This window comes from Puma concolor, chromosome A2, assembly GCF_028749965.1.
Source record: "Puma concolor isolate L17-30 chromosome A2, mPumCon1.1.hap2, whole genome shotgun sequence".
NCBI lineage: Eukaryota > Metazoa > Chordata > Mammalia > Carnivora > Felidae > Puma > Puma concolor.
In genome coordinates, this window is record NC_141668.1 from 119,655,507 (window position 1) to 119,679,772 (window position 24,266).

Consider the following 24,266-nt stretch of genomic DNA (forward strand, 5'->3'; position numbering starts at 1 on the left):
CTAGTCACACTTGTCCTCCCTTTTCCTTTTTTGCTTTAATATATTTTGGAAACTGATTCACATAAGCAGATACAGACATACACATTCCTTAATCAACGGCTGCATAGTATGGATATGCTACAACTGACTTAGCCACTCCTCTGTTGATGTTCAGTCTTTTCCTGAACAATGAATTGAAAGTTACAGTTTTTTTAGTAAATAAACAATACACAAGCTGCATGTAAGTTTTGTATAGGTGTAATTATAGGATAAAACCCATGTTCTTTGTTTTTCACTTAACATCTCATTTCTCCTGTTGTTCCCTGCCTCTGCCTCCCTTCTTCCCAGTACCTGTTCCTCCTGGTGCATTTCTAGTTCTTCACAACCCTTCTGTCACCACACATGCTGGAACTTGCTCTCTGATTTCACTCAGCTCGTCTCCTTTTACTCTCTCAGCATCTGCACAGGGTTTAGCAAGGTGGGCTGTGGTGTGCTGTGTGTGCTGTGATCTGTGTCCACGGGGTGAACTTCTTGTTGTCAGGGCTTGCCTTGTTGATCCCTGATTCCAGCTCAGAGATGCCAGGGCCTGGTATAGAGTTAGCGTTAAAAAAATGTTGAATTGGTGATATATTAGATTTATGTCCCCTACAGAGCTAATCATAGGACAATTTATGTCTTCAGTTTTGAGATTTGTTTTGATTTTGTTTTGATAAATAATGCTGTAGTGAATCTCATTCTCCCTCAGACTCTTTTCTTCTTTTGGATTGATTATGCACCAGGCTGTTCTTCCAAGCAGGCTTACTGGACCAAAGGGGACTTTTTTTTCCCCCTCAATTTGCCTTACAAAATTGGGCACAGTGGTATTTTGTTTTAAGATTTTAATTTAGGGGTGCCTGTGTGGCTCAGTCGGTTAAACAGTGGACTTGGACTTGGGCTCAGGTCATGATCTCTCAGTACACGAGTTTGGGCCCCGCATCGGGCTCTGGGCTGACAGCCTGGAGCCAGCTTCAGATGCTGTGTCTCCCTCTCTCTCTGTGTCCCTCCTCCGCTTGCGCTCTTCTCTCTCTCAAAAAAAAAAAAAAAAAAAAAAGACATTAAAAAAAAGATTTTAATTTTAATTAATCTCCACACCCAAAGTGGGGATCAAAAATCCTATGCTCTACCTACTGGGCCAGCCAGGCGCCCCACAGGTGGTTTTTTGAAGTCAGAAGCTCCTATGAATTGGAATGGTAATCAGAGTACCTTAATCTTTCGTTCCTGTTTTGTCCTAAGACAAGTCCTGTGATCGCGAGTAAATTCCTTAGCTGCTCTGTGCCTCAGTTTCCTCAAAAGCACAGACTGGGAGTAAAACATTTTCTGCCTGCAGGAAGGCAAAGCTCCGCCTTCTCACGCCTCTGAGCCAGCCGGATCGCTAGTTGTATTGACAGGCATTCTGACCAATCAGTACGCTGTGGGAGAGCGGGTCGGCCCTTCTCCACACATGCGCACTGTCCTTGCTCGGGAGATGGGTGGCTGCAGTGTTTTGGGCCGGATCTGGGGTGTATGGCGGCGGCGGCCAGGGGTCCGCGCAGTGCCCAAGGCCCCAGGCTTTGGCACCGAAGCCGGGTGATTACCCCTTCTCCCGCCCCTTCGTGTGGGTGGGACGGTGGGGCCGGGGTAAAGTGTGTGTGGTATCTGGACTTCGGTAGGCATGGGTTCTAATCCCGCCACTATTGTGTGACCGACCCTAAACTACTCACTTGGTTTCTCTGAGTTTCAGTTTCCTCCTCTGTAAAATGGGGCCAGATGTGCCTGAACTTGCGGGAAGCTCACCCCAGGCATTCTGAGGCATTTGTAGGAGGTGGCAGTATATAAGGTGTGGGGAGATAAGAATGGATACCTCTCAGGAAACGAGTGATCCTTCCTACTGCGTACTCTACCTTTTTCAGACATCGGCTGCGACCCGGAGGCTCCAGCAAACGGTCGAGGCCCCAGCCATTCCCGGGGCTGCTGCAGCTAGAGAACCTCGGTCGGGAGGAGCTGGTTGATGTGCTGAGGGCTGCAGTAGTGGACCAGAAAGGTGAGGGGTGGGAGGGGCAGCTGCACACAGACTCTGGAGGGGAGCCTGCTGCTCAGAGCCTTCTAGGGGCTGACAGGGCTCCCTGCTAAAGTCTTTGGGGTCATATCCTCGTGTTGCCTCCCACTGGTGGTATGACCTGGAACAGGCCTCATAATCTGTCTGAGCCTCAGCATCGTGGGGATGGGGGTGAGAGGGTGCAAATAACTAGAGAGTCTTCAACATAGTAGGCACTTGGTAATAGGAATTGCCATAAGAAATTGTTTACCGATGGACAAAACACAGGCTTTGGAGTCAGATGAGGCTCTGTAATTAGCTTACTGTGTGGCTGTAGGAAAATAATTTCTCTGAGCCTCAGTCTCCATTCAGTGATTTGTTAATTCTCTCAACTGTTTATTGAGTAGAGGCTTTGTTCCAGGCACTGTTCTAGGCACAGGTATACAGTGCTGAACAAGATAAATATGGTTCCTGCTTCCAGGGAGCTAATATTTTAGTGGCAGAAATGGATTCATCAGGAAATAAGTGAACAAAGTACTTACTAATGATCAATGCTATGAATAAAACAGGGTATTATGACCATGTGGCAGACATTAGGTTGGGGAGTCAGGCCTCTCTGTGGTGGCAACATTTGAGCCGAGATGATATGAAAGAGTCAGACATGTGAAAATCTGGGACAGCAAGTATAAAAGCCTAAGGTGGCAACTAGCTTAGCATATGTGAAGGACAGAAAGAAGTTCAGTTTAGGGTGTAGTTGATAACTCAGGTCTGAGAGTTGTAGTGGGGTCACAAGATAAGATGAATTGAGAAAGTACTTTATAAACTCTAACTGCTGCTTTTGTGTTGCTCATGCTCATGTAATATATGTTTTAGGACCTCTAGTGACATTGAATAAGCCACCGGGTCTACCAGTGACAGGTACGGGCAGGGGATGGGAATGTAGTGAAAGAGGGTTTGAAGGTTCTGAGGGAGGGGATACTGAAGAGAACGGGTCAGTGGGATAAAGCCAAAGGCCTCTGAGAGCAACTTGTACTTTTCCTTCCTTTTTTGTCCCCCCAGGAAAACCAGGAGAGTTGACATTGTTCTCAGTGCTGCCAGAGCTGAGCCAGTCCCTGGGGCTTGGGGATCAGGAGCTCCAGGTTGTGCAAGCATCTGGGAAGTAAGTGATGGTGCGGGCGGTGATAGGAATGTAGGAGGACAGGTATCCATCTTGGGTGAGGGAACACTTGCTTGGGAGTAGGTCGAGACATTTTCCACAGGCTGGTTTGGGAGCACAGAGGAAGGATGCAAGGAAAAGGAGGGAGTGAACAGATCTGGGTTCAAATCCATACGCACAAACTGTGATCACAGGCAAAGCATGAAAACTCACTGAGCCTCAGTTCCCTTAATAATAAAATAGAGCTAATCATACCTATGCTCAGCGTGCAGTCACTTCTCCAATACCATAATCATGGCAGGCATTGCTCGTTGACCCATAATATTCTTTCCTCTAAAACTGCTATCAACTAGAGCCGGTACTTGGATGAAATATTTCTGAAATTCCACAAACTCGTAGGCTTGTGGGGAATTTAATTATTTATGAGCTATTATACACAGAATTCCTACTGTAATGCCTGGCACATTGTAGACATTCAGCAGTGGGGGTAATTGTTATGACATTTGGCTCTGAGCTCCTTGGGGACCAGGGCAAAATGAGCACATTAAATTATGTAGTCTTAGTATCAAACATGAGAAAGTCTTTCTTGTTTCTCAGGAGGAGGTCTTGAGTTATAGTTCTGGTGTGATTGCTTTGCCTTAAGCAGGCCAGTGTGCCTTCCCAAGCATGCTCCCTTTTTTGGGGGTGAGCCCAAGGGACTTCAATTTTGTGATTTATCCTCTTTCTCCAGAGAGACCTCTGGGCTTGTACTCCTCTCCAGTTGTCCTCAGACAGCCAGCCGCCTCCAAAAGTTCTTCATCTACTCACGGAGAGCCCAGAGGCCCACAGCCAACTACTGGTGAGTGGTGCTGGGAGGCTCCCATGGCAGTAGGGAGGTCCTGGCAAGCCACTCTGTGACCTCTTCCTGCCTCTTTCTTAGTGCTGTCACTGATGGGATCCCAGCTACTTCTGAGGGGAAGATCCAAGCAGCTTTGAAACTGGAACACGTTGATGGCGTTGATCTTGTGAGTCATGGTCTGGCAGGGAGCAGAAGGGGACTCTCCAAATATATTATCCCTACAGAGGAATCAAGGGTAGAGACTTGGGGGGGGGGGGCTGGCTCTCCTGTCCCCTAAAACAGGCAAGTAACCACTACTTATACTATGGCCCTGTCTATTAGCAGCAGCGAGGGTCTGGGCTTAGGTGCCAGGTGTGTGTGAAGCTTGTTCATTCTTGGGGGCTGACACCACAGGTAATTCCAGTGAAGTCCCCATCCCGAAAAGACTTCCAAGAAGGTGTCAAGAGGACCCTCAGCCACTTCCATGTGGTGGCCATGGGCTCTGGCTGTGCCTTGGTCCAACTGCAGCCACTGACAGGTGGGTCTGGAGCCCCAGCCAGCCTTCATACCTCTATTTGGCTGGAGGAGGCAAGGGGGATGGAAAGAAGGTGGTGGTGTTAATGGAAGCCTGGGGAGCATTTGAGGGACCCCAGGGGTAGGTAATCAGGCCCATCTGGAGGAGGTAGCACTTCTGTCAGTCTGGTGGTCATTCCTTTGTAGCTCATCTTATTATTTTTTTCATACTGATCTCAGGATCTTTTCTTTGTCTTTGGTGTTCTGTGGTTTCACGATGCCAAGTCTGATAGGTATGTGGGTTTAGTTTTATTTGTCTTGCTTGGGATTCACCTGAATCTGAACATTAATATATTTCATCCATCCTGGAATGTTCTTTCTCTCTTCCAGTGTTGCACCTCTTGCATTTTCTCTATTCTCTTCCTTTTGTATGCCTAAGAGATGTGTCTGACCTTCTCATTCTCCTTGCTTGGTCTCTTTTCTTTCATATTTTTTATTTCTTAATCCTTGTTGCATTCTGGGTAATTTCTTTAGCTCTGTCTTCCAGGTGAATAGTTTTCTCTTCAACTGGATCTAATCTGCCAGTTCAGCCTATCCATTGGCTGTATTTTTCACTTCTAGAAGTTCTATTTGGTTGTTTTACAAATAAAAATGGCCTTTAAAAATATATAGCATCTTTTTTTTCTCAATTGTTATTTTTTGTCTTTAACCATGTTAAACATATTTGTATGTTGTATTTCTATATTTTCATTGTCTAAGATTCTGGAGGGTCTAATCCTGTGATGTTTCATGCTGACTCTAATACTTGGTGAATGGTTTTCTCATTACTCTGTGATTTAGGATTGTGAATTCAAGTTCAGCTAGGCCTTTATCTTTGGAAGTCTTTTGTTGCCTCACTGTAGATAAGCCTCTCGGGAGAGGTTCTGCCTTTGCTTCTGTCAAATGCCCCAGGGCTGTCACTAGTTCAGGATCTCTCTAAATATTGTCTCCATTGGAAGTTCACAGATCACTCAAGTAGTGTTACTTTGAGCCCCACACCTGTGTGAGAGCAGGCTCATGGTTGCGAATTCTCAGGGGAAACTTTCTCATTCCCCACTTATCTACCGTTGACTGGCTTTTGCTCCTAGTCCACCCCATCACTGGAGATGTAGCCCCTCTAGTATTTCATTTGGGTACTAAGGCCTCACCCCTGGCCCCTGGGTAGCTACTTAACCCCAAGGGCCCTGGATACTCAAGATTGGCAGTATCCCTAGAATAGGTGAAACGTTGGCTCTGTGTGCTCTGGATTTGTTTTCCCCTGGTTTTGGTCTTGGGATCTTACTTTCCTATATGCCCAGATGCATATTTAAAAGGATGATTGTTCTATTTTTCTGGTGTTTCTAGGTGGTTTATAGCAAGAGGGTTTTTAAACTTTTTTTTAAGTTTATTTGGTTTGAGACAGAGAGTGTGAGAGGGGCAGAGAGAGAATCCCAAGCAGGCTCTGCACTGTCATATATGGGACTTGAACCCATGAACTGTGAGATCATGACCTGAGCCGAAATCAAGAGTTGGATGCTTAACTAACTGAACCACCCAGGCACCCAGCAAAAGGGTTTTTAGATTATCCAGTCCACCATATTGCCGGACATGGAAGCAGAGTATAGCTCCTGGGTTTGAATCCTAGCTTATGGTGGTAGGCAAGTCACTTCTCTTTGAGCTTCAGTTTTCCTATGTGTAAGATGGGAATGATGATAGGATCTGCTTTATAGGGCTGTCATGAGGATTAAATAAGTTTACATAAGTAAAGCATTTTGTACCATGCCTAGCACACAGCCCCCCAATTCTGTATTTGTCAAGGTACTTTTGGTTGTCAGTTTCCCAAAAACTTGTTCAAATTGGTGTCAGCCAAAAACAGGGAATGTATTGGTTCATACAACTTAAGTTTAGGTGTTCCTGGATCAAGAGGCTCAGAGGACGTCCTCTGGAAGCTGTTTCTCCATTTCTTCTTGCCTCGGGCATGTTGGCTTCTTTCTCCCACAGGCTATCCTGTGGTGAAGGTAGAGATGGCCAGGGCTCCAGCAGCTCCTGACCTGCACCCCACCAGTTTAGCACCCTCACAGGAAAGAGCATTCCTTGTTTCCAGTAGCTTCAGCAGTAAATTCAGGGTTGTATCTCTTCACAAGCGAATCCCACAGGCCAGGTGGATTGATAGGACTGTCCTGACCTGGTCTTTCACCCTGCTCTGGAGGTAGGGGCAGTAGCATTGACGTCACTGAAACCACATGATCTGGGAATGGGAGCGGAGTGGTGTTGTTTTCCCAGAGGAAAGGGGGAGTGATGAACCTGGGTGGGGCAGATAGAGCAGCTGCCCACCCTGTCATCTCTCTCCTGTCCCCCAGTGTTCCCCAGTCAGCTCCAGGTACACATGGTACTACAGCTCTGCCCTGTGCTCGGGGATCACACATACTCTGCCCGCGTGGGCACTGTCCTGGGTCAGCGCTTTCTACTGCCAGCAGAGAGCACCAAGCCCCAAAGACAGGTACCCAAGCCTACCTACCTGCCATTTCAGGGGGTGGGCAGCACCTTCAGACATTAGCTATGAAATTTGGGACTGAGGTAGCCCTCTTGGCTTCCAAGACTATCTGTAGCCCTATCTTGCTGTGTGGCCCTGAGCAAGTAACATCCCCTCTCTTGGGCCTCATTCTGCCACCCATCTGTTCAATAAGGAAATTTAACTTATTGAAGGGCCAGTTTCTCAAGGCCCTTCTAAGTCAGCTGTCCTTTGGGTCTCTTTGGTATAAGGGGTAAAAGTAGTGGTGTATGTGTGCGTGTGTTAGGGTAACTATCTGCTTTAACAGAGTAACCCCAAAGTGCCAGAGTCTTAGCATAGTAATTTCCCTCCACATTAAAGATAATTAATGGGGGTGGGGTGGGTGAGCTTTACTCCAAGCAGTCACTCAGGACCCAGGCCATTGCTATGCAGCCAGATGAAGGGAGACAGGACAGTGCGGGTTCACGTGGGAGGTGTTCGTGGGCCAAGTCTGGAAGTGGCATATGCTTGCACTCCTGTTCCATTGGCTAAAACTATCATATGGCCTCACCAAACTGCAAGAGGGACTCAGAAATGTTTACCTGTGTGCACAGGTGGAAACTGATTTAGTGAACCCTACCCAGTCTCTGCCATAGCATGATTTTTTGTGTGTGTGTGTGTGTGTGTGTGTGTGTGTGTGTGTAGAGGAAGTGAATAACAAATTATGGACATGGAGCGGGGGAGAAAGGGAGAAAGTCTTTGCCTTACTCACATTTTAGTTAGAGCTGTTGGAACTTAACCTGGCTGAATGCTGACATGCCTCTCCCACCCCAGGTCCCGGATGAAGCCCTCCTCAGACGCCTCTGCCTGACCCCCTCCCAGGCTGCCCAACTGCCCTTGCATCTCCACCTGCATTGTCTCCATCTTCCAGGCATGAGGCCCGGGGAGGCCCCCATGAAGCTTCTGGCACCCTTGCCCTCTTATTTCTCCAGGACCCTACAGTGCTTGGGGCTCCACCAACAATAATGCTCCTTCTGTTCCTTTTGTTTCTGCTGGAAAGCAGTGGGGATGGGGTGGGAGATGAACCTACGATGAGGCCTGAGGAGAATGAGGTCAGTACTCAACATGCAGTAAGGCCTCGCTTTAAGATCCTGGGCTCTGCATTCGGACACACCTAAGATCAAAGCCTGCCTAGGCCACCTGCTGCATGGTGTTAGGCAAATGAATTCATCTCTTTGGACGTGCATTAATAAAAGTACCTACCTCATAGTATGGTTTTGAAGATTTGCTAAGAAAGTGAGTATCATGGAGCATGCTTTCTGCTGAGTTCAATATGTGGTCTTTTTATTTGGCTGTTTCTGTCCCAATTCTAGCTGGGAGGAAATGTTTGGTTTTTTTAATTGTGATAACATACACATAGCAAAATTTACCATTTTAACCATTTTTAAGTGAACAGTTCAGTGGCATTAGGTACATTTACACTGTTGTGCAATCACATCATCTTACAGAACTGAAGCTCTGCCCCATTAAACACTGATTTCCCATCCGCTAGTAGCCCCCATTCTCCTTTGTCCCTATGAATCTGACTACTCTGGGGACTTCATATTGAAATGAAGATCTCAGATCTTTTATAGTAAAAAACTGAAATATATCAAACATACAACGAGTACATAAACATCTCTGTGATTTAAAGAATTACAAAGTGACACCCATATAACCACCACTCAGGGCACGAAACAGAAACATGCCTCTTATTCCTTATTAGGGCAGTAGTTCTCAACCCTGGTCCCACAGTAGAACCCCCTCCTCCTCCCTCTCAGGAAGCTTTAAAAAAGCGCTGTACCCTCCCTGTGATTCTGCACCCCAAAGATACCAATTTAAGCAGTCTGGGCCGGAGATCCTGGCATCAATCTTTTAAGTTCCCCAAGGGGTTCTATTGTTCATCCTAGGTTGGAAACCCTAGCCTGACATGGAAGTTTCCCTTGTTTGTCTTGTTAAGGTTTTCCACATACATATGCATCCCTAAACAATACACTTCGTTTTGCCCGACTTTGGTGTTTCCATAAATGGAGTCATGCTGTGTATGTTCTTTTGTGATTTGTTCTTGTTCCACGCTGTGAAATGCATCTGTGATGTATGGTGTGGGTTTGAATTCCACTGCATGGCCACACCAGTCTATCCATTCTACTGTTAACAGACAGGTCATTCGGCTATTGGCACAACAGTGGTGTAAACTCACTTGTATGCATTTCCTGGTTCGGTTATGCAAGAGTTGCTGGATCAGAGTATATGTATCTCCACTTGACTAGTCTTGTTAGTTTCCTAGGACTGCTATAACAAATTACCACACCCGAGTGGCTTAAAACAACAGAAATCAATTTTGTCATAGATCTGTCTGGAGGCCAGTCTGAAATCAAGTTGTCAACAAGGCTGTGCCCTCTGACGCCTCTAGGGGTGAATCCTTCCTTTCCTCTTTCAGCTTCTGGTGGCTCCAAGCCTTGAGTTGTGGTTGTATCACACCAGCCTGCCTCCATCTTCACACAGCCTTCCAGTGTCTGTGTCTTCTGACTCTTATAAAGACACTTGTCATTGGATTTAGGGCCCACTTGGATAATCCAGAGTACTCTCATCTCAAGATCTTTAACTTAATCACATTGACAAAGACTTTTTTTCCAAATAAAGTTATTCACAGTTTCCTAGCAGATATATCTTTGGGTGTAGGGAAGACTACCATTCAACCCACTACAACTAAGAAATACTAAAATACTACTGATATTTCCTTTTTAGGCAACCATGGCCCCTTGCTAAGGAAGGGACAGACCCACTCCCTCTGGAGAAGGGCTGGGTTTAGGCAAGGTTCATCCTTCTTTCATCTTACGTTATAAATCTAACACCCTTAGATGTCACTCTGCTGCTAGCCCAGCTTCTCCCCTGGGCTTGAAGACTGGGGATCTCCCAGTGGTGAGCAGTCTGGCAGTGTGTCCTAGTTTTCTCACTGCCATATGATCTTGGGCAAGCCATGTCTCTCATTCAGATTCATCTAGAAGTTTCCTCATCTATAAAATGAGGCTTATCCCCCCCATCCAAAGGTCAGAGATGTCAGGGAGTCCCCGAATAGGAAGCCCCATATCTGTCGCTAGTGAGGCAATTCTGGCCCTTGCTTTGTGGAAGGTTGTTGATGGCCTGTAGCTCTCACTCTGGACCTTGGGGTACAGGGCCTTAGCCTACCCTCTCTTCAACCTCCAATAGGAATGGAGCCAAGCCCAGGATACTTCACTTGCTCCTTTTTATTTGGCACTGCATCCAGGATAGGGGCAGTGAGGATCAAAGCAAGGGTTTCTGTAGCCTCACGTCCCCCATGCTCCCTAGACCCTGGTATGCACTGATCAAGGACAGGAGTCTTGGAAGGCTGTCTTCATGAGGCATGCCTCAGCCTTGGGTCTATCACAGAGTCTGGCCTTGAACTTGCCTTTGGCCTTGATCTTTCTGTGGGTGCTAGGAAGATTTCCAACTTCGAAGGGTAGAGGCCACAAGGAACTTCCAGGACAGGGACCACGAAGGTGCTGGGGAGCAACAGCCTCGGTGTGAAAGGGGGGAAGAGGGAGGAAGAGATGATCAGGAAATCTGTTCAGGAAGGGGGTTCTGAGGAAAAAAGCCCTTCCCTTGGGGCTCCAGCTAGTCAGGGAGCTGCCCTTGCCTGTGCCCTCCAGCCCTAACCCCAGTATTCAGCACTGCCCACCAGGGTGTGAGTCACGGCTCAAGGCCCACCTTTCTTGGTTTCAGGACGCTGGATGCCAACTTGAGCTCAGGGTTAGGTGGAAAGGAAATCAAAACCTTGGCGGTAGGTAGAGTCATCAAGGCCTTGCCTGTGGTTGACAGGGCCTTAGAGCCCACCAACTTGCTGTGCTGCAGTCTGAGGACCCGCCCCTGGGATCGGAGCACATGAGAAGGCAGCCCGGCCTTGGTGTGAAGGCTGGGGAAATGGTAAGGGGCTGTGGGAGCAAGAGGGGCAGTGAGGGCCTGGGGAGGCCCCAAGGCTGATCAGCAGCCCCTCAAGGTGTGCGTGGAGGGTGGAGAGTGGGGGAAGAGGAGGGCTGGGGTGTGAGATGGCAAATGGAGCCCTCCCAGTTCCTCCTCCAGAGGCCATGGGAAGAACACAGGGTTTAGAGCCCAACAGACCTGGGTCTGCATCCCAGCTCTGCCCCTTATGAGATGTGCAACCTCAGGCAGCTTCCTTAAACTTCCTGATACCTCGGCTGGAAAATGGGGATAATAGCACCTACCTCGCTAGGTTGTAAGGACTAAAGGAGCTGGTTGGGTAGCGGCACAGTGTAAGTTGTTAAGTGCTGAACAACTATTAGCTCCTTTCCCCCAGGGGCAACTTTGCGTGGAGGCAATGGCAGAATACCGCTGCAGGAGAAGCTTGGGCTCTGAAGAGAGATGGACCTGGGACTGAGTCCTGGAATCTGTGAATAAGTACCACTACCTTGCAGGGTGACTATTTTGGAGGGAATGATACTCATTTGGTCACACATTTTTAGAAAATACTTTGTAAGTGATGGCTTTTACTTGCTACTGGTGTCTTTTTGGTGGGGCTACGGCGGGGTTGCAAATCTAGGTGGTTAGGAGGGGCTTGGAGAGCAGGAAGAAATTGCCTTGGGACCTTGGGGTGTTTTGGGGGAATGGTCTTACCCAGGGCTTGGGGGTTCTTCAGACTCAATGGCAATCTGTTCAAGGGGTGGGGTTGCCTGTCCCCACTAGCAAAGGTCATGGTGAAAATGCAGCCCATCCTGGTGCTGGGGGGTTCCCACTTCCGGAGATTGGGGTAGACCAGGGCCGAGGCACATTTCGCCTTGACTTTCTTCCCCTTTCCGGGGGCCGAGGTGGTGGCAGTGGAGTCTGGCTTCTCAGTGTGCCCCAGGCTCCTGGCCCCAGCAACCTTCCTAGGAGCTGACCTGTGAGTAACAGTCCCCAAATCCTTGCCTTCCCCAGAGGCTCGCTGGGTCAGCAGGTGAGGGAGTGCTGGGCGGACTCCCATCCGCCGGTGACACATTGCCAGGGGCTTCTTGATGGTGGAGCCCTCTACTAGGAGTCGGATACCCACATACTGGGGTACCTCCACGGCAGGCTGTGGGAAAGAAGAGGAGATGAGGCCTGTTCAGACAGTGGTGCTGGAATCCTAGGCCCAGAAGGAATCAGGACAGAGATGGATGGAATTAATTTCTGGGTTGAGAAACAGGGAGCCCATCTCTGTTCTCTAAAGGGTCTGGCTCGAGAAGCCTGAATCAGTACCTAGAAAGTCACAGAACCCCTGGGATTAGTAACCCTGTGGAGTCAGGGAGTCTTAGTCATGCCTCTATTAGGACCCCCTACCCTTTGCCCTCCTAAGCTCTCCCAACCCCTGCTGGAATGTGTAGGGTTCTGCTCCATAAGCCACTGCTGATGGACAGCTTCCTGAGTTAAGCCAGATTCTCTGCAGACAGAATTTGAGTTATGTCACTCAGATAGCTAAGAGGCTTGGAGCCTGCCTATAGCCTTACACGAACCTATTATGGGGAAGGAGAAACTGAGAGCATTAATGAAGGCATTCTATTGAGAGAATGAAGTAGCAAATTTGCATAAGGAGGCAGAGAAAGAGTTCCAGAAGAGGAGCCTCTGTACAATGTTCAGTTCTGATTAAGCCAGCCATACATCCTGCAGCTGGGCTCCAGGACAGCCTCCCTGTGTCTTGCTAATGACCCGTTTTTAACCTTGAGCTAGTGTGAGGTGTTTTCTGTGTCAACAAAGGATCCTGATTAGAATCTATCAGAATCACTTGCAGCTTGTAAAAAATACAAATATCAGAGTTCCTACAAAGCCCCATTAATCAAAACTGGGTATCAAAATAAGTCAGTGAAAAGGATGACAGGAAAATGTGTCATGTGCACCTAAGTATCACTTTACAAAGTAACCGATCATTGCAAAGGGGAGGATGCAACGTACAATGGAGAGATGTGGTAGCTACCACCTTAACCCCATGGCCAGACTTAGCATCACTAATCATGAGACACACCAACAGTGTGTGCTTTGTGATACTATATGAGGTACCCAGCATCACGTCTCAAGTGTTCTTGCCAAAAATGTCTAACCTGAACCTTAGCAAGCTGTTTGGCCCAACTTCTAGTTTATAGGACACTGAGATAACAGAAGAACAAGCTAAATAGCATCACAAAGAAACAATCAGACAAATCCAGAATGTGGGACAGTTCTACAAAACAACCAACCTGGTCCCTTCAAAAGATCCCAACAAACTATTGGGGGTGGGAGAAAACAGTGCTGCTGCTCTAGATTAAAAGAGATTAAAGAATACCAAAAAGAACAAAAGCCTGTAATAAATTTAACCAAGGAAATGAAAGGCCTGTACACTAAAAGCTAAGATACTGATGAAAAAACCTGAAGACACAAATAAATTGAAAGACATTCTGTGCTGATGAATTGGAAGAATTAACATTATTAAAATATCCATACTACTCAAAGCAATCCACAGACTTAATGCAATCTCTGTCAAAATGCCAAAGGAATTTTTCACAAAAAGAAAAAATCCTAAAACTTACATGGAACCACAAAAGACTCTGCATAGCTAAAACAATGTTGTTTTTTTTTTTAAGATTTTTATTTTTAAGTAATCTCTACACCCAGTGTGGGGCTTAAACTTACAACTCCAAGATCAGGAGTCACACACTCTACCAACTGAGCCAGCCAGGTGCCCCCAAAACAATCTTGAGAAAGAAGAACAAAAGCTGGAAGCATCACACTTACGGACTACAAACTATATTACAAAGCAATAGTAATCAAACAGTATGGTACTGGCATAAAAAAAGACACATAGATCAATTGAACAGAATACAGAGCTGCCCAGAAATAATCACACATAAATGGTGAATTAATTTATGACAAAGAAGGCATAAAAATATTCAATGGGGAAAGGGCAGTCTCTTTGATAAATGGTGTTGGGAAAACTGGACAGCCACATGCAAAAGGATGAACCTGGACCACTACCTTGTAACACACAAACAAACCAACTCAAAATGGATTAAAGTGAATTTAAGACCTGAAACTATAAAATTCCTAGAAGAAACCATAGGCAGTAAGCTCCTTGACATGGGTCTTGGCAATGATTTTTTGGATTTGACATCAAAAGCAAAGGCAACAAAAGCAAAAATAAACACGTGGGACTACATCTAACTAAAAAGCTTCTGAACAGCAAAGGAAACTATCAACAAAGGGGAAAGGCAACCTACCCAATGGGAGAAAATATTTGCAAATCATATGTCTGATAAGGGGCTAGTATCCAAAATATACAAAGAACTCATACAACTCAATGGCAAAGACAAATAATCTTATTTAAAAATGGGCAGAGGATCTGAACAGACATTTTTCCCAAAGATGACAAAGAGATGGCCAACAGATACGTGAAAAGGTGTTCCAAGTCATAATCAGCAGGGAAATCCAAATCAAAACCATACTGGGATATCACCTCACACCTGTTAGAATGGCTATTATCAAAAAGATAAGAAATAAGTATTGGTGAGGATGTGGAGAAAAGGGAACACTTGTATGCTGTTAGTGGGAATATAAATTGGTGCAGCCACTGTCAAAATAAATAAACTTAAAACAAAATTTTTTATAAATAAGAATTAAAACAGTATTGAGGTTCCTCAAAAAATTAAAAATAGAACTGTGATATGATCCAGCAATTCCACTTCTGGGTATTTATCTGATGCAAGCAAAAACATTACTAACTTGAAAAAGTATCAGCACCTTCATGTTCACTGCAGCATTATTTACAATATCCAAGACATAGAAACAACCTAAGTGTCCATCAATGGATGAATGAATAAAGAAAATATGACTATCTACTATCATGGAATATTCTTCAGCTATAAAAAGAAGGAAATCTTGCCATTTGTACAACATGGATGGGCTTTGAGGGCAGAAATTATGCTAAGTGAATTAAATCAGAGAGAAAGACAAATATCTCATGATGTAAATTATATGTGGGATCTAAAATAAAAAAAAAAAAGAGAGAGAGAGAAACAAAACCCCTGAATTCATAGAGACAGAGAACAGATTAGTAGTTGCCACAGGCAGTGAGCAAAATGGATGAAGGGGGTCAAAAGGTACAAATGTCCAGTTATAAAATAAGTAAGCCATGGATGTATAGTTAATAATACTATATCGCATACTGGAAAGTTGCTAAGAGAGTAGACCTCCTAAGTTTTCATCAGAAGAAAATAAAACCATCACTATGTGTGGTAATGGATATTAACTAGACTTATTGTGGTGATCATTTTACAATATATACAAATATCAAATCATTCATTATGTTGTATATTTGAATGTAATATTGCATGTCAATTACATGTACGTAATAAAAAAAACTTCAGACAGATCTAAGTCCTTTAAAGCAGCTACAGATCTTTTAAGCATCCCAAGGGCATACCTTTATGTCTTATGTTTAAGTCTTTAACACATTTTGAGTTAACAGGGCTGTAGGCACTCTCTGTTAACAGTAGGGCTTCTATAATTGTGAGGGCTATTGTCCTACAGTAGCCTCACAGAGAGAAGAGCTATCTAAGAATTGTGGATATGGCTTTTGTATAATAGAATAGATTATAACTTCATACATAAGAAACCCACAAAGTTTTAAAAAATATGCACTTGGACTGAATGGGACAAACACAATATGAAATCAAAGAGGCTTCTATACTCCCACACTTCTATGAGCAGGTAACAGACTAAGAACTATTGAGGTTCATGGGAAAGGATGATTTAGGACTGAACTGAGATCCCAATGGATGAAAGCAACAGCCACAGAGAATTCCTAGGAAGTAATGATGGTCCAAATAGCAAAACTGGAAATATATGCGAGGCTAGATTTCAGAGTGGCTATGGACCAATGCTTCCTGTGTACTTCCTACTCTGCCTCTCCTTTTTGAGTGAGGTAATCTATAAAAGGAAAAAAGGAGGACAAAGTAAGACAAACACAACCAATGCAAACAGTGAATCCTCATCACATGTTGGTTTAAAATAACAAAAACAGGGGCTCCTGGGCAGCTCCGTCAGTTGAGCAACTGACTCTTGATTTTGGCTCAGGTCATGATTTCATGGTTGGTCGATTGGTCATGAGATGGAGCCCCACATCGGGCTCAATGTGGGGCATGGAGCCTCTCTCTCTCTCTCCCTGCCCCTCCCCGACATGTGTATGTGCGTGCTCTCTCTCTCAAAATAAATAAACTTAAAAAAATTTTTTTATAAATAAAAATTAAAAACAAAAACAAAAAAAGCTATGAAAGATTTTTCAGGACAACTAGGACATCTGAAAAATGCAGATGTGTAGTCCCTAAGCCAGACGTTTCAGAACAGTCTCTGGGGGTGGGGCTTCCTGACTCCTGTACATTTGGAAAGCTTGCCAGGTGATTTTGGCCTGTGAACCAGCATTTGGGAACCATTGTGCTAGAATGTTCCCTTCCCCTTTGGTTTTGTCTTATTTCCCTGCCCTTATATTTGTTTTTTGAAACCAATATGCCAATATTAATTTATGATCAGTAACTGTGACAAAGACCAGGACACCTGGGTCATGTAATCAGCATGTTCTCTACCTGTGACCAAACTCTGATAGAAGCCAAATCCTTTTTTTTTTTTAATGTTTATTTATTTGGGAGAGGCAGTATGAGTGGGAAACAGGCAGAAAGAGAGGGAGAAAGAGAATCCCAAGCAGGTTCTACACTCAGCACTCAGTGCAGAGCCTGATGCAGAGCTCGATTCTACAACAGCCAGTTCATGACCTGAGCCCAAATCAAGGGTCAGACGCTTAACCAACTGAGCCACCCAGGTGCCCCAATAGAAGCTGAATCCTAATCAGAACGATACTTAGAATTAGGATATTGAATTTAACTACCATGAGAAATTGCAGAGTTCAGCAACCCTTGAAATTGGTTTTCTGACTGATTTTTAAAAACTGTATTCTATTCCAATAAGTGGACTCAAATCTCTTTCTGGAACAAGGTGAGTAAAATTATTATACAAGGAATAAAATAATAACAACAATAATAACAACAGCAGCAGCTTCCACTAACTGACTCTTACTGTATGTCCAGGCATTATAAGTGATGCCGTCTATCATGAGACACCTGAGGACCTTATTAGGTAGTAATAATAGCTAAAACATGTAGCATTTATGATGTTCAAGTGCTGTTCTGAAGGGCTTTACCTATGTCCTCATTTAATTATCACAACCTTATGAGGTAGGGATTACGTTCAGTCCTGCTTTACAGATGGGGAAACGGAGAACCCTAGGGGTTAGGGAATTGTTCAAAGTCACACAGCTCATAGTTATTGAGCAAGGATTTGAAGCCATGGAGGTTTTGCTTTTAACATTTTGCTATATGCATCTCTAGAAACATGATCCACATGTATATTTTTGTTGTTGTATTACAATTAATTTTTTTTTGTTTTAATTCCAGTGTAGTTAACACAGTGTTATATTAGTTTCAGGTATACAATATAGCAATTCAGCAATTCCACATATTACTCAATGCTCGTCAAGATGAGTGTACTCTTAGGGGCGCCTGGGTGGCTCAGTCGGTTGGGTATCTGACTTTGGCTCAGGTCATGATCTCGCAGTTCGTGAGTTCGAGCTCCGCATCCGGCTCTGTGCTGACAGCTCAGAGCCTGGAGCCTGCTTTGGATTCTGCGTCTCTCCCTCTCTCTGCCCCTAAGCCAATCATACTCTGTCTCTGTCTCTCTCAAAAATAAATAAACATTAAAAAAAAAAAAAAGATAAGTGTATTCTTAATCCTCTTCACCTATTTCACTCATCCCACCCCCCCCCCCGCCCCACCCCTGGTAACCATCAGTTTGTTCTCTATAGTTAAGAGTCTGGTTTTAGGTTTGTCTTCCCCCCACCCCCTTTCTTTATTTGTTTTGTTTCTTAAATTCCACATGAGTGAAATTATATGGTATCTGTCTTTCTCTTCTTGGGTTATTTCACTTAGCATTATGCTCTCTAGATCGATCTATCCATGTTGTTGCCAATGACAAGATTTCATTTTTATGGCTGAATAATATTCCACTGTATATACCACATTTTTTTAATCCATTCATCTATCAATAGACACTTAGGCTACTTCCATAATTTGGCCATTGTAAATAATGCTGCAATAAACATACGGTGCATTTATCCCTTCAAATTAGTGATTTTGTATTCTTTGGGTAAATACCCACTAGTGCAATTACTGGATCATAAGGATGGTCCACACATATTAACTCATTTTCACTCTCCCAAACCCTATGAGAAAGATGGTAACAGCATCTTGATTTTACAGATGAGAAAATGGAGGCTCAAGGAAAAGTGGCTGTACTGAGTCACTATGGCAGGACCAGAACTTGAACTGGGACTGTCTGACTACAGTGCCCTGTGCTTTACTACAGGGATGCGTGGAAGAGGGGACAGACTCCCTGGGGTCTTGCCTAGGCCCAGCAGCCTCACCTGCTTGTAGATGAGCTCGAAGGCTCCCGTGTCGCAGTTGCGGTCTAGCCGCCGGTCAATAACCACACGCAGGGTGTCAGCTTGCACACCTGCACAGAGCCGGGCGGTGACAGCCGTGGAGGGGGCCATGGTGGGGCTGGCATTGATCTCAATGAGCCAGGGCTGGAAGTCCTCACCAAACACAAAGTCAGCACCGTAAAGCTCGAAGCTGGCCTTCCGGCACTGCACAGTGTCCTGGGAGGTCTGTAGGGCATGGATCACAGCAGCCTTCATGCCAGGCACGATGATGGTGGACCAAGCGTTTGGGGCCCCCATCTCCTGCAGGTGGACCTGGAACTTCTGGCTTGACCACATGTTGTCTGAGGGCAGCAGCGGGTGTCGATGGCATGAATTCTCCAGGTGCTTCTGGATGGAGTTGTTGCACAGGTGCACTGAGCTGGGGCAGAAAGCAGAAAGCTGAGGTCTGGCTCCCTGTGCCTCTCCCACCCAAATGCGGGGAGGGCAGGCAAACCCTGGAACCAGCCCTGGGCACCCTGGACTGTTCACCTTGAGATAGGGCTCAGCTAGGGTAGACAAGAAGGACAAAGATCTGGGTGCCACCACAATCTTCTAGGGCCAGAACCAGTCTTATCCCTTTGAGGGCACTACCTATGGGGCCACAGTATTATGTACATTAGTCCCAGTTAACCCTTCCAGCTCCTGGAAGGTAAGGTGGGTTAGAAGTATGGGCCCTGTAGTCAAACTGCTCAAGTCCCACCTTCACCACCGACTAGTTGTGAGATCTTTTCACCCAGGTGCTCCTTCACATCTGTCCAATGGGGTAGTAATAGTACCCACTTCACTGGGTTTTCATGAATGACTGAGATAATATACATGAAACACTTAGCACCTGTCACATACGCAGCATTCAATAACCGACAGCTATGAGTTTCATAATACTGCCTCCATTCTTCAGATGTGAAAAAAGAAGCATAAAGAGGTTTCACTTGACCAAAGTCACACAGCCTAGAAGCTGCAGAGATGGAATCTGAACCCAGGGCTCAACAAGACTTTCTCTCAGCCCCCAAGTTAATACTGCGACTTGACTCTCTGCTCTCACATTCTCCTGAACCCCCTGACCCTGCTCTACAGTCTTTTTTTAATAACATGTATCATTTTATTACCTATTAGATAATTCTACTTATTACATTCATTGCTTATCTATGAGTAACAGCATTAAAATGATGCCTTATAAGCATAAGATACTTAACATTACTTGTTCTAAAAATGATAAAATTAAGACAACCATTTTCTACTTAGAGTGGCAAAAATAATCAATAGCGTTGGGTAGGACATGGGCAGACACATTTCATACATATCCAGCTTATGTGCGGGAATGTGAACTCTTCAGAGCTGGGCTCTTGTTTTGTTCACTGCTGTATCTCAAATGCTAAAACACACTTGGTAGGTATCTGTTGGATGGATAGGGGACCTGCCTGTGTGCAGTCTGTGTGTGGAGCCCAGCATTGCACTGGGGAACCACCTGTTGCTTGTCAGCTCCCCAGCTAGACAGGGAGCTCACAGGAAACAAGGAATGGAGCTCACTTGTCCAGGTTCTTCAAGGAGAAGGGCTGTGTGGAGAAGCGGATGTAGCTGTCACGGTAGAACCACACGGTAAGTGGGTTCCAGTCAGTCACCAGGAACCACTGTCTCAGGTCAAACTTGGTGCCAAAGATGAGCAGGGGACGCTCAATATACTTCTGTACCACCCACTTGCCGTCCTTCATCATCGTGGGGTTGCCGTCTACCAGCTTCAGCATCTCCTCCAAGTGGTCCATACACATGATGCCTATGGGGGAAACAGGGTGGTCAGGGATCAGGTCAGGCTTGGGCTAGAAGGGCCAGGGGACCATGGAACTGATAGGGCCAAGTACGTAAGAGTGCTTCTCCAGAACCCTGTTCTCTTTGGCAAAGCTGAGAATCTGCTAAAGATTAAAAAAATTGGGGGGGGGGGGACAATTGGGTGGCTCAGTCAGTTAAGTGTCCAGCTTCAACTCAGTTCATGATCTCACAATCCGTGAGTTCGAGCCCCACATGGGGCTCTGTACTGACAGCTCAGAGCCTAGAGCCTGCTTCAAAGTCTGTGTCTCCCTTTCTCTCTGCCCCTCCCTGACTCACGCTCTGTCTCTCTGTCTCTTCCAAAAAAATAAACATTAAAAAATATTTTTTAATTAAAAAATTGTTTTAATTAATCACTTCTGTTTAATTGAAAAGTAATATATGCACGCATAAAAATTCAAACCATATTGGGCTTTTTAAAATACCATATGACTTTGATTAGTTTTTTCCCAATAATTAACAGAATATAAAACATAAAAGCAGGCAGTACAAAGGGTACACAATTAAAAATAATTCTTTCCCAGAGGCAGCCAACTGTTGCTTCCAGGTCCAATGGATATCCTTCCAAGTTATGGAAGATTTTACGTGCCTCAGTTTGATAAGATTCTATACATCTAACTAAACATGTTAAGGATTCAGAATAGTTCTTGGCCCATGGTGAGCATTCAGTAAATGTTAACTCCTATCACTATTATTAGTTACCTGTAGAATAAATTTCTAGCTGTAGATATGCTGGCTCCAAGGGTATGTACATTTTTTTCATTTTATATTACCAAAGATGTTCTACCAGTCTGCACTCCCAGCAAAGTATATGAGATTATGTATCTTCCCACATCCTACCCAACACTATTGATTATTTTGGCCATTCTCTTAGGTAGAAAATAATTGCCTTATCTTAATTTTATCTCTTTTATGCAAGTGACATTAAGTATCTTATACTTAAAAGGCATCATTTCAATGCTGATACATATCAGAATCACATTGCAAACATACATACTCACAAGTCAATCTCATTCCTTCATTGTTTGGCACCCAAAGCAGACTGATCACCTGCCAATGGCACAGAATAACTTGTGTCTAGTTCCCAAACCAGATCCTTTCTCAAATGGCCAGAATGATCACCAAGATTCCCAAGAATACAATGCCTTGTATAACCAAAAATTAAGGCTATTCATGTCCATTGACCCAGCAATTTCATTTTTAAGAATTTATCCTAAGCCCAAAAGATATTTGCACAGGATGTTTATCATAGTGTTGCTTGTAACAGCAGTCAATCAACAATAAATAGGAAAAAAACTGGCAGCCATCTAAATACCCATCAGAAATGGATTAGGTAAATCCATGACAGTGCATCTAAACAAGAGTGAAGTATGCAACTGTGAAACAGAATGAGATAAGAGAGTACATACTGTACTTTTATGTAACATCTAAAACTAGGCAACACTAATCTATAGTATTATAAATCAGAATAGGGGTTACCATTTTGTGGACATAGAGACTAAGAGGGGTCCAGGAGGGACCCTCTAGGGTACAGGTATTTTATTTCATAATCTGGGTACTTTCCACAAGTGTGTTCACTTTGTGACAATTTGTCAAGTTGTATGCTCACACCTTTTCATTGGAATATCACATGTGCATTTCAGTTCAGCTTTTCTAAAAAATGGAGATACAACTTTGAAATTTGGTGCTAGGTACATGGGGATTCACTGTGTTATTCTCTCTAGTTTTGTGTATCCTGAATGTGTACATAACAGTAAGCTAAAAACAAGAAAAAAAGAAAAAGCAGATCTAGATGTACTAAAATGAAGTCCAAAACTTATTAAGAAAAAGAAAGATGCAAAAAAGAGATCAGTTATACTAACTGACATGGAAAGATATAATAAATGAGAAAAGAAGGCTACAGAATAATATGGTGTTTAAAATAGGGGAGCCTGGATGGCCCAGTCAGTTGACCATCCAACTTTAGCTCAGGTCATGATCTCCTGGCTCATGAGTTCAAGCCCCACATCGGGCTTTGTGCCGACAGCTCAGAGCCTGGAGCCTGCTTCAGAATCTGTGACTCTCTCTCTCTCTGCCCCTCTCCTGCTCATGCTCTGTCTCTGTCTCTCAATAAATAAATAAATGTTAAAAAAAATTATTTTAATAAAACAACACACACGCGCGCACACACATGCACCCTCCCTCACTCTCTCCCTCCCCAAATGCAGGGAAGGAAGTATAGAACAAACACACCAAAAGGTTAATATAGTTATCTCAGTGAAATCAAGAGTGGCTTTTGCTTTCTTTTTTCTATATTTCTGTATTGTCTAATCTTTTTTTAATAATAAATACATATTTTTATAATTAGAAAAAAACAACACAAGTATTTTCAAGGTAGGAAAAGAAAAGACCAAGATGCTGGTTTTGAAGTGACATGGGGATGTCACTCAGTGTCTGGACTTTAACAGCTTCACCTGGACATGAACAAACTCAGTATCTGGAGGATCTGGTGCAAAAAGTCTGTTTTCCACATCTCATGAGTCCTTAACCAGTTTTTTAAGGCTGGGCTAATGCATCACCCCAACTTGTTGGCTCCCCTATTATAATTCCATTCATGTTGGGCTGAGCAGACAGGATAAAAAATAATAGCACATATACAGCAGTTACTATGTAAAAGCACATATTATACTCACTTATCCTCTGGAGTAGGTAATATTGGCTCCATTTACCGAATGATAAAATGAGGTAGAACAGAGGTTGACTCTCCTGCCCCAAGTCTTACAGACAGTAGGAGGCAGAGCTTGGGTTTGACCTGATATAGTCTGGCTCTCAGCATCCATACTTTAACCACTGTGCTATACTTCACAAGGATGCACTGGTCAAATCAGAGAGCCCATAGATGACAGACCACTGCACATGAGTATCATCAGACACACCTAAAGCATTAACCCAACTCTGAGGGCAGGAGAGAAGATGACATCGTCATCACAGCAGCCAACGTTTGTGAGGTGATTACTCTGTGCCAGGCACCATGCTGAAATTTAGCCACAATACCTCATTTAATCCTCACCTCACAGGAGGTTATTATCATACCTTAAAGATGAAGTAACCGAGGTTCAGAGAGGTGATGTAACTTACTCAAGATCACACAGGCTATTAGTAGCAAAGCTGGGATTCAAACCCAGGCAGTTTGGGTCCAACACAGCCTGCACTACTAATCTCCCTAGCCTCTAGTTAGAGACGCAAGCTGTAGGGTGCTGTTGCAGGAAGCAGGGGCTGACTCCCACCTCGTCCTCGGGACTTGGCTCCCGGCTTCACGATCCAGACGTTGCGATCTCCTTCCATGTCTATCTGCGGCACCACGGCCCGCAGCTGCTGCAGGATGTCCTCACAGCGCTGGATCTGAGTGTCGAGGTGCTTGAGCTCTGCCCCCTCGCTGTGGGGAGATGATGGGACTTGGGCAGGGATTTGTCTGGGGGCAGTCTGGTGGACAAGGCAAGAGGAAACACAAGCCCCCTGGCCATGGTCCAACCAGCCTAGGTCACACCCTCCCCCGAGAGAGCCAGATAGGTCTCCTCCAAACCTCCATCCCACCCTCAAGCTGCCCCCCAAATTCTAACTGGCCTAGGGTGCCATCTGAGAATGCTAGAATATAAAAGAAGGGGGATATTCCACTTATTACACGCCCTCCTACTCCAACATTCCAACTTCTGCAACCTACCTTCTGTTACAATAGAACTGCCTTCAGCTGAATTTAATCACACCAGCATCTGATGATGAGGCACTGCTGTGTGCCAGGCATGGTGCCAGGGGTTTCACATATATTATCACTAATCTTCTCTATGGCCCTGC

At 44.7% G+C, this 24,266-nt stretch overlaps 3 protein-coding genes across 10 annotated transcripts in view; 1 reads left to right on the plus strand and 2 right to left on the minus strand.

Annotated features, from left to right (window-relative positions):
* The window catches only part of IL17RE (interleukin 17 receptor E), a 47,146-nt gene extending 45,780 nt beyond the window's left edge, over nucleotides 1–1,366 (minus strand). For all 3 annotated transcript variants that reach the window (XM_086697485.1, XM_086697484.1, XM_086697483.1), the window contains exons 1-2: nucleotides 1,222–1,366; nucleotides 331–565 (exon numbers count right to left, since the gene is read on the minus strand). The gene's annotated coding sequence lies outside the window, so the exon portion shown is untranslated. The remainder of the gene's footprint in view (nucleotides 1–330; nucleotides 566–1,221) is intronic.
* A 93-nt stretch (nucleotides 1,367–1,459) lies between these two features.
* RPUSD3 (RNA pseudouridine synthase D3) lies at nucleotides 1,460–8,296 on the plus strand. 2 transcript variants are annotated; one of them, XM_025921649.2, is made up of 9 exons: nucleotides 1,460–1,584; nucleotides 1,908–2,038; nucleotides 2,906–2,950; nucleotides 3,092–3,191; nucleotides 3,919–4,026; nucleotides 4,108–4,192; nucleotides 4,420–4,543; nucleotides 6,897–7,036; nucleotides 7,862–8,296. In XM_025921649.2, the coding sequence occupies exons 1-9, from the start codon at nucleotides 1,460–1,462 to the stop codon at nucleotides 8,051–8,053; spliced, it is 1,050 nt and encodes a 349-aa protein (XP_025777434.1). In that variant the 3' UTR covers nucleotides 8,054–8,296. The 2 variants fall into 2 exon arrangements, with proteins under 2 accessions (XP_025777434.1, XP_025777442.2); XM_025921657.2 differs by lacking the exon at nucleotides 2,906–2,950 and having other exon boundaries at nucleotides 1,470–1,584.
* A 47-nt stretch (nucleotides 8,297–8,343) lies between these two features.
* The window catches only part of TTLL3 (tubulin tyrosine ligase like 3), a 29,425-nt gene continuing 13,502 nt past the window's right edge, over nucleotides 8,344–24,266 (minus strand). Inside the window, exons 9-15 of one of the 5 annotated variants that reach the window (XM_086697472.1) lie at nucleotides 23,702–23,850; nucleotides 20,142–20,385; nucleotides 18,558–18,993; nucleotides 11,880–12,155; nucleotides 11,207–11,278; nucleotides 10,796–11,019; nucleotides 10,523–10,590 (exon numbers count right to left, since the gene is read on the minus strand). In XM_086697472.1, the coding sequence (XP_086553598.1) occupies nucleotides 10,882–11,019; nucleotides 11,207–11,278; nucleotides 11,880–12,155; nucleotides 18,558–18,993; nucleotides 20,142–20,385; nucleotides 23,702–23,850 (1,315 nt within the window). In that variant the 3' untranslated portion in view covers nucleotides 10,523–10,590; nucleotides 10,796–10,881. Of the gene's footprint in view, nucleotides 10,606–10,795; nucleotides 11,020–11,206; nucleotides 11,279–11,719; nucleotides 12,156–18,557; nucleotides 18,994–20,141; nucleotides 20,386–23,701; nucleotides 23,851–24,266 lie in introns of all 5 variants that reach the window. The other 4 variants (XM_086697469.1, XM_086697468.1, XM_086697471.1 and 1 more) reach the window with 4 other exon arrangements.

What these genes read in the sequence shown, in the direction of transcription:
- RPUSD3 (XM_025921649.2), top strand. Translation starts at nt 1,460, where the DNA reads ATGCGCACTGTCCTTGCTCGGGAGATGGGTGGCTGCAGTGTTTTGGGC. An exon ending in TGCAGTAGTGGACCAGAAAG is followed by an intron (nt 2,039 to 2,905) that starts GTGAGGGGTGGG and finishes TATATGTTTTAG; the next exon opens with GACCTCTAGTGACATTGAAT. An exon ending in GTTGTGCAAGCATCTGGGAA is followed by an intron (nt 3,192 to 3,918) that starts GTAAGTGATGGT and finishes CTCTTTCTCCAG; the next exon opens with AGAGACCTCTGGGCTTGTAC.